The sequence below is a fragment of the Xyrauchen texanus genome, chromosome 13 (assembly GCF_025860055.1).
Source record: "Xyrauchen texanus isolate HMW12.3.18 chromosome 13, RBS_HiC_50CHRs, whole genome shotgun sequence".
NCBI lineage: Eukaryota > Metazoa > Chordata > Actinopteri > Cypriniformes > Catostomidae > Xyrauchen > Xyrauchen texanus.
Window position 1 is genome coordinate 26,764,936 of NC_068288.1, and position 19,444 is coordinate 26,784,379.

General features: G+C 37.2%; 1 protein-coding gene across 1 annotated transcript in view; it reads left to right on the plus strand.

Moving 5' to 3' along the window:
- Positions 1 to 19,444, plus strand: part of ghrhrb (growth hormone releasing hormone receptor b) — a 63,902-nt gene that overhangs the window by 14,738 nt on the left and 29,720 nt on the right. Inside the window, exon 3 of the mRNA XM_052140885.1 lies at positions 8,601 to 8,708. Within this exon, the coding sequence (XP_051996845.1) occupies positions 8,601 to 8,708 (108 nt within the window). The remainder of the gene's footprint in view (positions 1 to 8,600; positions 8,709 to 19,444) is intronic.

Sequence of the window (19,444 nt, forward strand, 5' to 3'; positions counted from 1 at the left end):
TTAGAAGCCGCTTTAAGTTAACAAAAACTTCTTTATCTGATAAAAACACATCTTGAGACACATGCATTCTGCTCATTCTGCAAAATAATTCTCCTAGGCGAGCATGACATAAGGCTGAACAAGGCAGATTTCTGTGTGTACCCTCAGATGAAATCCTGCATCTTTATTTTAAAGTTTAACCATAATCAAAACATTTTCTAAACAATTTTTTAAACGGTTTTGATTCACAATGACTTAATATAAATATTCCTGTTGCTGTGCTATTTTACAGCATTCAGCACCTACTAAAATTAGATGGTGGGTGGTTAGCATATAAGATAACGTTTTTTGTGCTAAAATACTACATTCTAAAGTGACACAACACAACTTGAATTCACAATATGCCATTATACATCTTTACAGGGTCGCTGTTTAAGAGTTCCACTTTTCCAAGCTGTATGAATAGAATTGTTGGAACACCGTGACATGGTATTACCTGGCAGTCTTTACACTGGCTGATATGCCAGTTTAGTTTTGTTTCCATCTTGACAGAGTTTTGAGAGCATAGGAAAGTGTAGGACTGACATATTGGGATGTTTTAAGATTGAGTAAGTTCCGGAATCATTGCAGGTGTAAGTGTTGCCCTTGAGTTCTTAATAGGAACCCACACTGCTCTGATTCCTGCTCCACAAAGACTTTAATTAACACTGAGCTTACAGAGTGGAGAAGGGCAGGCGCCATGCCTTCTTTTGATTTATTACAGTCCACCCTGGGCTTGACACAGAGTGAGGGAGGAAAAGACGCAGGCCATGCAGACTCAATGGTCACTTCTTAACGGTCAGTCAATCAGGTGGGTGTTCAGTACAACATATTCCACTGGATGGACAATAGTAAAAATAAAAAAAATAAAATAATGAGAAAATTATACCTAGCGAATGCATGAGTGGGAAACTGAGTGAGAGTAAGAAAGAGAGAGAGAGAGATGAAGAAGGTAAGAAAGGGGAAAAACACCCAAAGCGCCACATTTCCCTGCAAAGAAAAAACACAGTAACTACACATTTTGTAATATCTGACAAAAATGATAGAAATCAGGTATCTAAGACAATGAACCTTACTGTGACATACGGGTTTGGCTGAACTATGCTCTGATTCAGAGCAAATGGATTGTGTGGAAATTACAGTAATTAGAAAATCCACACTTCTTTTCTCTTTTTGTCTCCCTCAGTGTTTCAGTGTTGGCATAGTTACTGCATTTTGGCTTTGTAGGGTAGAAAACATGATAGACAGTTCAGGTAGCTGTAATATCTGTTGAAATCAGATATCTGATATGTCCTCCATTGTGTGGTCCAGCCGGCCCCCTAACAGACAAAGCATTGATAACTACAACACCCCTATTTATAGCCTGTCAAGATCTACAGGCAGTGATAGAGGAGCCCCCTACTGAATTCACAATTAGATTCCATTCATCTAGCAACTCCCTGAAAAAGATTGGATGGCTTTTACACTTTGCCCTTGATATTTACACGCAACAATACACACAATGTATCACTGGCCCTTTCCTCATTGCCATCATTTCTGTGATAAGCATCATCTTCAATGAAAGTAGAATGGATATTGAAAATGTAACCAAATACCAACAATTTACGTTTCAACCACAAGTGTCGATAGAGGGCTCAGAATTCAAAGAATGAGAGAATATAAAGAGCAGTTTTTTTTTTCTGAGCAACGTAATAAAAAATACACTTTTTCAGAATTTGCTGATTTTTGATATTTTATTCAGCTCAACAGTTACCACTTTTTGAGCCCTGTTTTTCATCCTAAGCTTATTTACTCATTTTCATCAAGACATATATATATCTACATTATATATTATATCTACATTTCCTTCATGGCACTCATTTGCCACAACCTTGTACTTCACATAGAGAGTAATGGACAGTCGCTGAAGAACAGAGAAAAATAAAATAGACTGGAAAAAGATGACCTCTGTAAATATTTAAAAGCCCCTACTACATTCTCTCTTCCATTGCACCTTGGAAATCTGTTTGCCAGCTAATATTAAAGTTTGAAGCTCTATACTTGCATGACCACCATGCTGTATGTACAGAAAAAACAAACAAATAAACAAACACAGACAAACAAACAAACAGAAGTTTAAGAAGATACACTAATGTTCATAGTCATTAAAGGAATACTTATTAAATGATATAGATAAGTACAGACCTCAATTCCAAAAAAAGTTAAAAAAATAAAAATTTTTAATAACAATGAATACAAAATAAATAAACAGCAGCAAATCCATAATTCAATTACAGCAGGACAAAGACAAGAAAATGTATGTTTTGTTTTAAAAAGTCTAGATGCATAAAGCACTTTGCATTTGTAATAGCTGCTATAGTTTCCATTTGCTGTTACTTTTAGGCAATTTCCAAAAAATCAAAATAAATTTAAATGTAGCTCAACACAACACAATAGCAGTGTTGGCAGATGACACTGGAAGATCTGGGAGCTTTTGAGAAGACAAATGCAGTTATAAGAGTTTGATTGTGTTGGGCAGGAAGGAAGAAGAGACCACCAGGTGCCACTATAATTAAGTATGAAATGTAATGCTTATGGTGACAGATGACAGCTGTGTTACTTGATCTGTTTATTTTTATTGTTGTAAAATACCATAGGAATGATTTGCAAATCTTAATCAAGGAAAAAATGTTGTTTGAGAGTCTTCTTATATGTGAGATCCCACAACTAAATTAATATACCTCAGGTTACTATGTTTCATATGGCATTCATTGTAAAGTGTGACAACATGAGTTCTTTCTGTTTGTTTGATGACATTAACCACCGGGAATATCGATGCTGCTATTGATATTTAGTTTTTTAAACACACGCTAGATAGACATCTTTGACCATTGCGACACCACTCTCTGTGATCCCCATCTGTCCCTCACTTCGACGTTGTGTCGAAGAAGTGACACTAGCCTCACAGCCAGTCTTTTTGCTCCCTTAGACCCCACGAGCTGGATGATGATTTCGCCACTGCATCGGAGAGCGCATTGGCACAATAACTGCCTAGAGTTGCTGGCTGTAGACTCAGGTCGCTTCGCGCCACTCACATCCCGGGCAACCTCAACACAGCAGCAGTGTCGCGACAAGGTACGCTCAGCGGAGAGTGGAGGCTCCAACCCCAGGCGGTCCAGCTAATTTGGGAACGGTTCGGCATATCACAGATAGACCTGTTCGCTTCCCATGAGACCTCCCATTGCCCACCCTGGTACTCCCTAATGGAAGCTCCCCTCGGGACAGATGCGCTGGCACACAGCTGGCCCCGGGGGCTGCGCAAGTACGCATTTTCCCCAGTGAGCCTTCTTGCACTGGTGCTGTGCAAGGTCAGGGTGAATGGGGAACAATTCACCTTACTGGCCCACTCAGACTTGGTTCTCGGATCTCACGCTCCTTACGATAGCAGGAAGGACCACCTTTCTCAGGGACGGGGCACCCTCTGGCATCCACGCCCAGACCTCTGGAACCTCTGCATCTGGCCCCTGGATGGGATGTGGAAGATCTGAGTGACCTACCACCTGCGCTCGTAGACACGATCAACCAAGCCAGAGCTCCATCTACCAGGCAACTTTACGCCCTAAAGTGCAGCTTGTTCACGAATTGGTGTTCTTCCCCCAGAGATGCGCAGTTCGGTCAGTGCTTTCATCCCTGCAAGAGAGGTTGGAGGGAGGCTGTCCCCCTCCACCTTGAAGGTGTATGTAGCCGCTATTGCTCCCACCATGATACAGTGGACAGCAAGTCCTTGGGCAAGCACAACTTGATTATCAGGTTCCTTAGGTGCCCGGAGGCTTAATGCTCCCCGGCCAAGCCTGTTCCCCTCCTGGGATCTCTTAGTGGTCCTCTCGGTCCTTCAGAGACCCCCCATCGAGCTGCTTGACTCAGTTGAGCACAAGGCTCTCCCCTTGAAGATGGCCCTCCTGATCGCGCTCTCTTCCATCAAGAGGGTTGGGGACCTGCAAGTGTTCTCTGTCAGCGACACCTGCCTGGAGTTCGGTCCGGCAGACACCCATGTCATCCTAAGACCATGACCGGGCTACGTGCCCAAGGTTCCACACGTGATCACCTCGAAAGGCGCTAGGTGCAAGCGGTACACCCAGGACATTCAAAAAGTATTTTGATTACTGAAGATATTTAGTATTTTATTGTCATTTGTTTAATTTAATATTTAGTCCTTTTAGATGGAAAACATTTATACATAGAAATGATGCAATCCAAAGTGCATTTGAACAGCTGTGAAACACTTTCTTATGATTCATATGAGCAGACAGAGAAGTAAGTTTGAAGTAAGTTTGGAGCAGAATAAATAGAAATAAACCTTGTGTAAATTGTCAGCTTTATGCCAAGCTAAAATGCTATTTCTAGCCATTTTACATGCACGTTACCAGGCGTGATCATATTTTTTATAAAGAAAATTCACTTTGGATCATAAATAATTTTTTTCTAGTTTAGACCTTCGATATTAGTGCAAAAATCATATTCTTCGTAATGCTTTTTGTATTGTTTTCCTGTAAAAATATAAAAAAATCCTTAAAACAAGATCAATTTGATTAATCTTGCTTAAGAAACAACACTGCATAAGATATTTAGGTTTTTCAGAGAATGTATTTTTAACATGTATTTAGGCAGATTTTTTATAGTCAAAGCAAGTGAATAAAATCTAACAGTGCTGAAGAATTAATCCAAAGTATTTAGAATGCGTTACTGACCTTGAGCAATTTTATGGAATATGTTACAAATTACATTTTACAGCATGTAATCTGTAATCTGTAGTGGAATACAAAAGTAACCCTCCCAATTTTGCATGTGTCAAGTGATATTATTTTTGTTGTTAATGTGATTTATTTTGTGAAGTGCACCAATCCCTCCTGCAGCAAAGCACCCCCACAACATGATTGTGTATATATATTTATATATATACACAATACAGGTGAAACTCGAAAAATTAGAATATCGTGCAAAAGTTCATTAATTTCAGTAATTCAACTTAAAAGGTGAAACTAATATATTATATAGACTCATTACAAGCAAAGTAAGATTTCAAGCCTTTATTTGATATAATTTTGATGATTATGGCTTACAGCTTATGAAAACCCCAAATTCAGAATCTCAGAAAATTAGAATATTACATGAAATCAATAAAAAAAAGGATTTTAAATACAGAAATGTCGGCCCTCTGAAAAGTATAATCATGCATATGTACTCAGTACTTGGTTTGGGCCCCTTTTGCATTAATTACTGCCTCAATGCGCGTGGCATGGATGCTATCAGCCTGTGGCACTGCTGAGGTGTTATGGAAGACCAAGATGCTTCAATAGCGGCCTTCAGCTCTTCTGCATTGTTTGGTCTCATGTCTCTCATCTTTCTCTTGGCAATGCCCCATAGATTCTCTATGGGGTTCAGGTCAAGCGAGTTTGCTGGCCAATCAAGCACAGTAATACCATGGTCATTGAACCAGGTTTTGGTACTTTTGGCAGTGTGGGCAGGTGCCAAGTCCTGCTGGAAAATGAAGTCAGCATCTCCATAAAGCTTGTCTGCTGAAGGAAGCATGAAGTGCTCTAAAATGTCCCGGTAGACGGCTGTGTTGACTCTGGACTTAATCAAGCACAGTGGACCAACACCAGCCGATGACATGGCTCCCCAAACCAACACAGACTGTGGAAACTTCACACTGGACTTCAAGCATCTTGGATTGTGTGCCTCTCCATTCTTCCTCCAGACTCTGGGACCTTGGTTTCCAAATGAGATGCAAAATTTGCTCTCATCAGAAAAGAGGACTTTGGACCACTGAGCAACAGACCAGTTCTTTTTTCTTTAGCCCAGGTAAGACGTTTGACATTTGAAGCCCATGTCCAGGACCCGTCTGTGTGTGGTGGCTCTTGATGCAGTAACTCCAGCCTCAGTCCACTCCTTGTGAAGCTCCCCACACATTTGAATGGCCTTTTCCTGACAATCCTCTCCAGGCTACGGTCATCCCTGCTGCTTGTGCACCTTTTTCTTCCACACTTTTCCCTTCCACTTAACTTTCTATTAATGTGCTTTGATACAGCACTTTGAGAACATCCAACTTCTTTTGCAATTACCTTTTGAGGCTTTCCCTCCTTGTGGAGGGTGTCAATGATGGTTTTCTGCACAACTGTCAGGTCAGCAGTCTTCCCCATGATTGTGAATTCAACTGAACCAGACTGAGAGACCATTTAAAGGCTCAGGAACCCTTTGCAGGTGTTTAGCTGATTAGAGTGTGACACTTTGAGCCTACAATACTGAACCTTTTCACAATATTCTAATTTTCTGAGATTCTGAATTTGGGGTTTTCATAAGCTGTAAGCCATAATCATCAACATTATATCAAATAAAGGCTTGAAATATCTTACTTTGCTTGTAATGAGTCTATATAATATATTAGTTTCACCTTTTAAGTTGAATTACTGAAATTAATTAACTTTTGCACGAAATTCTAATTTTTCGAGTTTCACCTGTATATTTATATATATATATATATATGAATTGAATTGAACTGAATTGAAATATAGTGATAAACAGCAGCTATATACTAAATATTTTGCTTCAAAAAGAGGGCTGCGCAAGGCTAAAGTGAATCATTTAATTTACAGCCATCCAAAAGACCAGCTCACAAAAATTAATACCTTAGTATTAATTTAATTTTAACTTAGTACCTAAATATAAGGAATTCTATAATTTTAACCAGTTATTTTACATGACCTCTTCGAAAGAACAAATTCACATGATTTTGTTTCCCCAGCCGTACATTAACGAGATTAATATTTAGGTGTGCACGTTTGAAAACTCTCTTGGCCACATTGCTGCATTGCTCTCCAACACTGGTGTACACTCAAATGCCACACGGATATGACTTGAGAGCACAGTTAATTTCAATGCCATGGCATTGATATGGAGTTAGAGTATCCCTTTACTGCGATAACAGCTTTCACACTGCTGGGATGGTTTGTCACTCAATGTTGTAACATGGTTGTGGGAATTTTCTAAAGACAGACACAGTAAACTATTTTACTGATGGCATTCTATGACAGTGCCACATTGATAGTCATTGAGTTCTTAGGCTCTTCCCATTCTACTGGAAATGTTTGTCATAGGACATTGTATAGTTGTTTGCTTAATTTGATGTACCTTTTAAATAGCCAAAGCCATTAATTAGTAGGGAGTGTCCACATATGTTTGAACGGGTTGTGTATATTATTGTATTATACAGTTCAAATAGAAAATGAGGGTGTGAATAGTTTTAAAAGAGGCAGGTGAGTGATCTGATATGCTGTTGACTCATAATCCCTGAAGCAGTTGTATCAAAATGTTTCACTCTATAATGATTTCTTTCCTTTCTGAGGTCACTGTATTTATAGACGTCATAGCAGAATTCCTGGAAGTGAGCAACAGTTTTTCAATGAGCCTGAATCTGCTCTCCAATTAAGATGTTCCATGTGAAAACTTGAGTGTTCATTGTGTTCATTATACATCTATATAATGTAACTCTGTCTGTGTGTATATAGTGTGGATATAGATTTGTGAGCAGCGGAAATTAAGTCTATGGCTCAGACGTAGCAGTCATATTTATTTAGCCATGACCTAATATGATCCCTGTGGCTCTCATTACACTCGAAGTTTTCTTCGTTGTTTTTGCTTCTGTTTCCACTGTTCTCTTATTCCTCTGTCAGACACAGGCTCAGCAGTGAACAGCAGAGATACCGAACCTATCTAAAGCTTTTTATCTATTCTCAGTGTGTCCATACCCTCTCTCAATCTCTCTTACCATCTTAGTGCCTATCTTATGCTTTCCTCTGCTTCCTGTCGAACTGACAGGAGACCATCTTCTCTACTTGCTTGCAGTTAACTTTTTCAAGACCTTCATCATCTATCCTTCCTTCCTTCTTTGAGAAGCGTGTACCTGTCATAATTAAAAAAAAATAATATTTAGGAACATAATGTTACAGAAACTTAATGTCCAGATAATCATGTTTTAACAAATATTTGATGTTCTTGTATCACTTTGCACTAATACTTTATAATTCTATAATTCTTTATAATTCTACAGTATATGTTAAAGGGATAGTTAATCCAAAATGTCATGGTTACTGTTGTAACCTCCATCCCCTTCTGACATTGGCCTTTTTTCAAGTTCAGAGGTACACAAGGCTCTCAGAAGAGACCTTGTGTCACTACAATCGACACAACGTCGAGTAAGTGACAGAAGGGGAAATTAAAATCTGTCATAATTTTCTCAGCCTCATCCCATCCCAGATGGTAATTTATGTATCGATGTTAACTTTTTGTTCATAAGGCATGACCTAATGTTAATGTATACGTCTTTTAATGTTAATTATGTATTAGTATATGCACAAATTAACATAAACTTTACATTAATAAAGGTTATAAAAGTATTATTTGTTGTTTGTTCATGTTAACTATTGCATTAACTAATGTAGTATTGTATAGATCCTTATTGTAAAGTGTTACTAATAGTCAAACTAATTCGTTAATTTATTTAGTGTGTGTGTGTGTGTGTGTGTGTGTGTGTGTGTGTATCTCAGGGTGCCATACAGAGTGGGATGAATTTTGGTGCTGGTACAGGGCTGAGATTGGTCAGGTGGTCAACGTCTCCTGTTCTGACATCTCGCAGCTCTTCTCTACTAATCACGGTAAACCACTGTTACTATTTTTAATTGATTTATTTATTTTTAAATACGGCTACATCAATTATGAGAAATTATGTTGTACTGTATTTTTAGAAGAACAAACCAATTTTTGTAAAAGTATTTAATTGACTGAAAGCATTAACATGTTCTGCTGACTGTCTATTTTTATTGCCAAGCACCCTAGTAATTTTAAACCACTACCAAAAATCACAACGTATTCATCTTATACGATACACTCCATGCTGTAGTGTACTCAGGGATGGGCAGTATTTCAGATATATGTATTTGACTTTACATTTTAAGTCTTTGAAAAAGATCTAATGTAATTTAAAATTTAAATACATTTAAGTTTGGTATTTGTGTATTTTAAAAATACAAAAAATACATTGTGCCAGTCAACCTCTTTATTAGTCTGCTGATTTCCTGTAACAACTAGTTCAGGCATGCCCCCCAACCCCAACTTTTATGCACACAAGCTGCAGATGTCAGAGAGAAAAGCTCCATCTAGCATAGGGTGAGCTAATTTTCTGAGTTCCCGCAAAGAAATATGCAGTCATGCTGCGTTCCAATCAATTCAGATGTGGGATATTCCTAATTGATATCTCCGATCTCCGGCCATAAAGGCATTCCATTGACAGATGGTCAAAGATGACATGTAAGGTAACAAAACTGCAATGCTCTTGTTAATCTCAGCAGCTGATCGACTGTCACCAGAGACGTTTCTTAGCAAACCCAATTGATAAACAATCCTGCAACGCTAGCATTTTTGTTGCAGGTGTACGGTTATCAAATGAGAGTATAATATACAATGTTTTATACACCTGTTTCTGCAGGTGTTTGTTAAACAAACTTTAATATAATATAATGTAGGAACTTTGACTCATTAAACAATTTTACTTAACAAAAGTGAATGTTTGACACTTACTTTGTATATCTCCCCTCGTGCCGACATGTTTGTCTGATATCACGCACTTGCATCTTGGCGAAATCAGATGCTACTTTCAAGTGCTCCTAGGAAGCTTGTACCTTCAAATCGGGCATTCATTACAATGACATGTCACACATTCATGAGGAAAACAAAATACTTAAGAAGCAAAATAAATACTTAAATGCAAGGAATGATGGCAAAAGCCCATGAATTTGATATTATTAATTAATTTGCTTAAAACAAACCGTGAAGGGTGAGTCATTAGTTGACTGTAATTTATTACAAATTAATATTATTGAAGTAATTTAAAAAAGTTGAAATAAATGATCAAAATCATTGCTTTTCACCATATTTCATGTCAACACGCCCCTTCCAACGTCCCAACTTGGAAACTGTCATCTAGAATTCCGAGTTTACCACTCGTTAATACAACTTTGCGGGTCATTCATGTGCTCTGAACTCGTTATTACAATATTTCTGACTCCACCTGAAGGGCACATGTGTTTCAGCACGCGTTTCCCAGTTAGAATTCCTACTTGAAGTTGTGTTCCATTGTGATCTTCCTAGTAGGGAGAAAATAATAATTGTTGACAATTGTAATTTAATTTCCATTAAAATATTAATGTAGCTATGCTTGCCAATGTGTGTCAAAAGTGAGGAAATCAAAACTAGTTAGCAGCCAGCTAGTGAGCTAGTCTAACTATCATTAGTTTGTTCACTAGCTATCTTTACCTCGATTGCTAGCTAGCAAGCAAAAATGGAAAATCATTCAGATTTGCCTTTAGTTTACATGAAGGAACAAAAGAGTCCTGAAAATGGGATAATAACATTAGCCCTTGCTAGACAGTCTTCTTCACTAATCAGTTGTTGGTGTTAGTAACTGCTTGTGTATTTACTAGCTAGTCAAGTGTGTAAAGCATTACTCATTGGTAGATAGCAAGAAAAGTGCCAACTGTTTTAAACATCAAGTAAGAGCAGGCTGCAGTGAAACCTGGACAGAAATAGGTATAGAAATGGCTGCTATTTGGAATTCTGCACTATTTGTAATAATGTACCTGTTTATATATAATTGTATTTGATTGAATGAAGAGGTAGGTGAAAGCAGTTGTACACCAATATGGTCTTTGCATTCACAAAAGGTCCAGATAGATTTCAGTCTAATAGTGATATCAAGATGACGTGAAAGAAACATTCATTGAATGGACAATTTTACATTTTACAAAACACTGTTTTATTTAGATTTGTTTTTCCACACAGTATTTGGTTTTATATTTTGGTACATTTGAACTGAGTTATTATTTATTTCTATTTCAAATACATTTTCATGTATTTGTGCCCATCACTGAATGTACTCCTTGGTTGGTCTGGTCTCTTGCATGAATTTGGGCACAGCGATTGTCAACGTAACGGAAAAAAAAAAAAAAAAGAAAAAAACTGTTTTACAGTCTCTCCTGACACACCAACCCAGGACAATAAAACTGACAATTCAAACACACACAGCGAAACATCATGAGTGCTCTGTAAATTCTTAGAGCTCTGAATATCTAGATATCATAAACATTGTTAATAGTTGCTAAGGGATGCTTAGTGTACAGTTTTTGTTTTGTGGGTTTACTAGATATTACAGTTGTTCTTCAATAGGCCCTCACAACATGTGAGCAAACAGATTTTAATTATGATGTGGTATCCACAGTAAATTGTGGCAAATATCTCAAAGTCTCAAATGGCAATTATTTTATTTTCTTCGGAGCCGTGCGATTGTATTTCAATGAGCTGAATACTACTACTGATCCATTCACCTCTTCAGAAGCATATGCTGTTGGATATACGGCGCATTCCAGCGACTTTCTCTCCACTCTGCACTCCATTACAGATTACTTTTTAAAGATGCCCTTCCGTTTCTATAGTTTACCTAAAAATAAAAGTAAAGAAAATATAATCATAATTTCTGCACCCTCGTGGTTTTTGAAACCCGTATGAAACACATGAGTTATTTATAGAAGGACGTCCAAGCTGTTCTTTTCCAAACAGTGAGTGAATAACGATGAAAGATCTGTTTATCACACAGACTGATAACTTATTGTGTTGTTAAACGGAATCAGAAGACTTGGAATATAGTGTACTTGATGTATGGACTTGTTTTATGATACTTGTTAGTTTTTTTAATCTTATTTTGGAGATTCACAGCACCTGGTTCCCATCCAGACATTCTTCTAAACATCTCCCTTGGTGTTCCACAGAGGAAAAAATGTCATACTGGTTTCAAACAACAGAAGATGTGTGTAAATGATGACAGAATTTTTTTTATTTTACAGTTTATTTCATTAACTATTCCTTTCTGTGGAAAAACTCTCCCAGGAGAGGTTTGTATTTATGAGGTCAGAGATAAGAGAAATGGAAGATACACAATTACACACTGCATTGGAAAATGGTAAAATCATGAACACATCATAACTGCTAGGGGGCTTTGGAGAAACCAAAAGAGAGAGGAGTGGAAAGGTTGTGGAGGCTAAGAAAAATCAGTAACCTCATGACACTCACAATGCCTCATACTAGCCTTCCACCCCCCATACACCTCTATGAAAACATATTAAACAAGGGACTTGCAAATATCTACACTGACGTGTTCAACATCTCACTGAACAAGTGCCAAGGAAATAATACAAATATATAAAAAAATATAAAAGTGGGCCAAAGTAGGATTCATAGCAGTGACTGTTGGGACTGGTTACTCAGTGCATGTAAATCTTTCTATTCCCCCTAGGCTAATACATGACACCACCACCACATAGAGTAGCAGTGTTCAGGTCCTTACTGGTCTTTCTTCCCCCACTGTGGCTTCAGGAAGAGATGAACTCGCTTTATGCTAATGCTAGAAACAGCGGATAGAAATAACTCCCACTGGCAAGCTAAAACTGAACCACCCACTTAGCAGGCCTTAAGAATGGTCGAGAGAAATGTAGTTGAAGAGACAGTAGGTCATAGGTTAGCTATAATCCAATTGATGTGTATGATGCAAATACATACAAAAGTATGAGCCTAGTTTTAGCTTATTTTTTTCTCTCTCTCACTTCTATATGTTCTTCTTTTTCCAACATATTTCCCAATAAACAGTTCGTGTTTTGATCAGATTTATTTCAGGAATAGTTCTCCCAAAAATTTTAATTCTTCCATAATTTTCTCCCCTTCATGTCGTTCCAAAGCAGTGTGACTTTCTTTCTTATATGGAACACAAAAGGAAATACAATTTTGAGTATTTTTAATACAATGACAGTTGATTAATTACTCACTTTAGAGCTAAAAAAAAGGATCTTTGCGAAAAGGCCAATGAGAATTGGCGAGTAGAATTTGCATGCCACTTCCCCCGACATATGGGTATAAAAGGGAGGCTTCGTTCAGATTTTTTCTTCGGAGCCGAGCGGTTGTATTTCAGCAAGCTGAATACTACTACTGATACATTCAGCTCTTCAGAAGCGTATGCTGTTGGATATGTATGGCACATTCCAGTGGCTTTCTCTCCACTCTGCACTCCACTACAGACTACGCCCCTGGGCGCTTCGACTTCGATTTCCCCTAAAGAGTATATTACCTCGATTAGAGCAGGCACAGTGACGTTGAATGTCTTTTTAAAGACACGTCTTTTTAAAGATGCCCTTCCGTCTCTGGTTCTGCCGGATAAACCCCCACGGACCGAACACTCCCTAGTACACTAGTTTGCGAACCTGGTTGAGATGCGGACAAGGCATGGTTCCTTAACGCGCCCATCTCCCAGGTCGGCCTCTTCAGCGACACCATTGAGGACTTCGCCCAGCAGTTCTCTGCAGTGAAGCAACAGACGGAGGGCATTCAGCACATCTTGCCCCGGCTTGGCTCTAAAGTGCGCACCCGGTCACCAAGGGCGTCCCCCTGCGGCAACATAAACTCAACCGGCTCCTCCCCAGCCAGAGTCCAGCCCTCGGACCCTGCCTAGGGATGCCCCCGCTTCTCGGCCGGCCTCCTACAGAAGGGCGCGATAGAGGTGAGACAGGGGTTTTACAGCCCTTCATCGTTCCAAATAAGGGCGGTGGGTTGCAGCCAATCTTGGACCTGCGAGTTCTGAACCGGGCCTTGCACAGACTCCCTTTCAAAATTCGGAGGCAAAAGCAAATTTTTTTACTCATTCCATTATTTTTATAATTTTTTTTTTGCAATACAAATGACTGATGTATGCCAATAACCTGTAATGCATTTCCTTCATCTCAATCCATACACTGATATTTTCTTTCTTTGGTTGTACACAATTAAAATTGCTGTTAAGTTTAAATTTAGGTTTAGATTTTGGGTAAGGGGTTTAACTTCACAAGTTTGTTTAAAACCCTGATGTTTCTGTACATGCCAACTTCTATGATCCCTCCTGGGTTGAGTTTATTTAATTGAAATGATAGAAAATGTCTTGCAATATAGTTGGTACATATCATATTGTAGTCATATATTTTGTAGTATCTTTAGAAACCTAGTGTGCTTCATGCCTTTTCTTTGAAGCCTCCCATTCAGTTTCCCTAATTTGTTTTACAGAATCAAATGCAAATAATATTTTAAACAAAATACCAACAAACATAATGTTTCTGACATATAAAATTTTTTATTGAAAATAAAGACCTATTGACACATGCCATCAAATCATTTTAAAGCTTTGACAATGAACACAATGAAAGTACCTGCAAACCGTTTGCAATAGCAAAGACACAGCTTGGCTTTTCTGCAATGTGATTCTATTGAGAACCATAAACCAGAATTTGTGACTAGAAAGACATTAAAGTAATAGTTACCCCAAAAATAAATACTCACCCTCATGTTGTCCCAAACCTGGGTGACTTTTCTTATGCAGAACACAAAAGGAAAAAAAATAAATAAATAAATATATTGGTTTGTCTTCTCAATAAAATGGCAGTTAATAGCCACTCACTGTACTTAAAAGCTTAATCCTTGTGCTGTGTTCCTCATTGGAAATCACTCCTTGTGTTCCCAGGTCAAAATGATCGACCCACTAAGTTTGTTTAAAAATCTCTCATATTGCATATATTAACACAAGATATTGCATTAGATATTTTTTTTTTATCAACTTTTCTTTTAGTAATTATGACAGGGTTGGTACTCCTTTTTAAACATATACAGTATATATATATATATATATATATATATATATATATATATATATATATATATATATATATATATATATATATATATATATATATATATATATATATATATAATATATATATATATATAAAGAGAGTTGGTGAAACCATCAAAAAGATGAGATAGCCATGTGTTATATATTGTTGGAAAGGTCTTCATTAGTAGAATGCAATGAGCTAATTTGTTTCATTTAGAGGCCAAACTGCAATGAGTATTAGTGTATGAAATTCCCTCAGACACACATAAATATAATAAACAGAAGTGTCTTTTTCTCACGTTTTTCCTTATAACTTCCCGAAACATGCATATAAGACAATGACGTATCGTAACTAACAGCAGACAATCCTGTTGAGTAGATCTTGAAATATTCCTCAAAGTGTGCACATGATGAGACGATGCACAAGATGGCACTCAACACACAACGTGTGTGTATTTGTGTGTGTGGGCAGGTATGGGTGGTTTACGAGGACCTTTTTTATTATGTTACAAACTGGTAATTACAAGAGTATTATGTTATAAATGTGGTTTATTTCTGTTGTCCCCATAATTCAAATCACTTAAAAAAACATACTAAACTATTTATTTTATTTTTGTATTTTTTTTATATAAAAATGTAGAAAGTTTTTTGGTAAGGTGAGGGGATAGAATCTATAGTTTGTACAGAATAAAAATCATTAAGTCTATGGAGAGTCCTCATAGTGATAGCCGCACCAACGTGTGTGTGTGTGTGTGTGTGTGTGTGTGTGTGTGTGTGTGTGTGTGCGTGTGTGTGTGTCACATCCACATATGTGCTCATCTAAAGGATTGGGATGCTTCTGAACACTTTATATTTCTGTATTTTGTAGTATAATCCATTTATTTTCAATGGCTGGTCAATTTTGAGTAGGTAAAAAGTAAGTAAAATTAAGCAAATATTATTTACATAGCACCTTTAAAGAACTGATGTCACAAAGTGCTCCACAATAATATAATAAATAAGAATAAGAAACAGATTAACAGACATTTGTTACAAGTGTAACAAAGTGAAATAAAACCAATAACATTTCAATAAAATAGGCACATTTTGGTGTGTGTTTTCAGATACAATATGTGAACAAAGTCAAGGAATTTTATTCCAATTGGATTAAGTCTTCCTAGTCTTCTAAAGACATACAATAGGTTTTGGTTAAAAACAATCCGAGATGCACATCTTTTTTCAGTGAAAATCTTGACATCGTTTGCATGTTCTTGAGCGCTACGAAGTAGCTTGTTCGCAGTTGCTTGTGTGTCCACGTGAGAACATTCATGGTTAGTTGCAAAAAACATTGCAAGTTCTTGCAAGGATGTTTCATTTAAAGTCAGTGTACCTAAAAGCTGAAACCCTGACATTTTTATATTTGTATGTGAATTATTGGGTCAGTCTTGCATACCTCGTGAAATCGGGAATTTCCTGGCTAAACAGACATGTCTGTTCATCCTAATTTTGTTTCATAGTAGGCAAACTTGACCTAACTGGCATAACACTCACATACAAAGACTTGATGGAACCAGACATATCCGGTTCATCAAGTTTTTATGTGTCTATGAATTGCAGATGGCCTCAACACTTCAGGTCTCATTTAATACTGCTAGATAATCCAGTCAAAAGTCTAAAAGTTCCAACAAACTCCTCATGCTTGCTGGACAGTTTATTTTGTAATCAGACAGGAACAGCTGGTTCTCAGTTCACTGCTCAAATTAACCATTTTTCCATCTCCTGCTGAGAAGGATGGAACAGAAAAGAGCATTCTTTGAAGAATGCTTTGGAGCACATGATCCATTCCCTCAGCTCACATGTATATCTCTGCACATTGTTTCAGAATTTGAGTGGCCTTTAGAACTCAGAGGAGGTAGCATGTGCAGTCACAAGAGTTTCAGAGAAAGAGGTTTTCTGTTTACATTTGAACCATTGAACCTTATTTGTTGTTTTATGCACAACCAATTCATGGATAAGTGGTTTGGTCAAAGAGAAACTCAGAATTTGGTGGGTAGCTGATCTGACACAATGTCGTAGGTCATCACGTGTCAACAAAAAACCCTATTATTGCATCTGCGATTACCATAATAGGATATAATATGCCTACCTGTTATTACAAAGAACGCAAACCATATTCTTATTTATTCAGCCATAATTGATGGGATGGCTCTAGAAAGAAGTAATGGGATGGCTTTAGAAATAAGTCATGGGATTCCTCAAGAATATGATATTGTACATAATAATGTACAGCTAGCTGGTCATAATTACAAAATAAACCGCAAGGTATGACGGAGGAGTATTGTATTATCTTGTGTTTGTTTTTTTTCTGTCTGAATATACATAAGCCTGCTTATCACATGGCCACTTATGAAATAAGTTAATGAATGGACATTAAATATTGATTTATGTTCAAATTATTTTATTATGAAAAAGAAAGAGACAAAGTCACAGTGTATGAGTTTGGTTGCCAAGGGCAACGGTCAAATGCAATTAAGCAGTCATTATACAAATATATTTGACCATAGTATGCCATGGTTGACTAATCAGAATCAAGTATTGCAGAAAGCCATGCATGTAATTGATATGATTTTTAAATATGAATTTAAATTTCAGAATCATATGTAGGGAGCAGCATGAGAGAGAGTGTGTGTCTGTGTGAACACTTGTGTATTTAGCTCTCCCCACCTGTCACATCAAAGAGGCAGATGGAGTAATGATATGCTTCATTAAACTTTGGTTTTAATCTCAAAGAGAGTCAGGATTACCCATACATTTCCAGTACAAGGATAACTTAAGTGAAGTGAATTTACAAACACTGGTGCAGATCAACATTATGAAGAGCCATATATGTTAACTGCAATAAAAATGATAATGAAAATGCTGGGTTTGAAATGTGTGAATTTAAGATATCAACAGTTTCCCTCAAGTATAGGACAGTGAACCATCTAATTTTCACTTGTTTCTCACCCATTTATCTACTCATATGCTTCCCTCTTTATACATTTAATAGAAAACATCTGCAGTACATTGGCTATGTTAGTAAAAAATAGCAAAGAGAAAAAGTGTTCTCACCACTCCGTTTTTTTCTTTTTGCATGTTCCATTTCAATTTCTGAGGCAAAAAATATTACAGCAGTATGGCGGATTTCCATTGCAAATCCACACACTATTTCTGTAGCTGTCTACTGCATTGTGTCTATATAGACTGCAGGGGACAATCTCTTCATCATACTATATGCTTGTGATATAAGCCACAAACTGATAAAACCACAGCGTATGACCCTGAGAGATCACAACTTCCATAGGTGCTCTCCATCTTTGTATCTGCGTAACATGAACAACAACAAAGTTATGCCTATAAGCAGACTAATAAAAAACATAATCCCTTTGCAATGCAATTCTACTGAAAGGAAAGGCCTTAGTGGATTACTGTAGCAGAGACAGTGTCATTCTGGTACACTCTGTTTTATTTAAGGTTATGAGACACAAGGATTTTGAGCTTATTGCTGAATTTATTTCACAGAACATTTCATATTTTGGCATAAAATCTGCAACTAGCGAAATATGTATTTTGAAACTAATTTCATAGTTGACTTGTTGTATCTGTTAAAAGCATTTCAATGTAAGTATCAGTTTGGTCATTTTATGAGATAGGTGCCTTTTTCAATTTAATATGGTGATTTGTAAAGAACATTTCTGTAATATCTTAAGTGTCTAAGTGTTTACAAATTGCATTGTGCCATCTCGTCAAAATTTTTATTTTGTTATTTTATGGGTCATAATTATACTTTTTAGAAATATAACAGGATTGACATTATTACACTTTAAAGGGTTAGATCACCCCAAAATGAAAATGTTCTCATAATTTACTCACCCTCATTATATCCCAGGTGTGTATGACTTAATTTCTTTAGCAAAACAAATTTGAAGAAAAAAAGAAAAATATATCAGCTTAGTAGGATGGTGATCAGAAATTTGAAGCTACAAAATGCACAGACGGTCAGCATAAACGTCATCCATACAAATAATTATCAATATTTAAGTACTTTTTAACTATAAGTCATCACTTCCTGTCAGCAGCAGTATGCGCGTTCATGGGAGGGCAGAGTTCACATAGTCTCTTATGTGAGGTGTAGTCTGTGGCATGTTGCGGACATAATCTCACATTTTTCTCTTGGTTGACACATCCAGGATAAGCACACAAACACACCATTGTGAAAAACACACAGATATAAAAACAGATCTAAACCAAAACCAACAAAGCTTCTATACAGCGCTCCTCCTCCTCCTCAGTTGTAAACAGTGCTGCTCTTCCATGTGTGTTGCACATGCGTCAGTTCTCTGGTGAACATGCCAATGTGATTACGTTACAGGTGCATACTGCTGCTGATGGGAAGTGATGATTTCTTTTTAAAAAGTGCATGAATATTTATCTTTTTCACACTATTGTAACCCCCATTCCCTGATGGAGGGAATGCGGACGTTGTGTTGATTGTAGTGACACTAGGTGCTTCTTTCGAGGGCCTCGATTACCTCTGAATATGTGAAAAGGCCAATGAAAAATTGCTTAACAGAATTTGCATGTCCCACCCCCGGACATATGGGTATAAACGCAGGGATCGTGCATCTGTTCAGT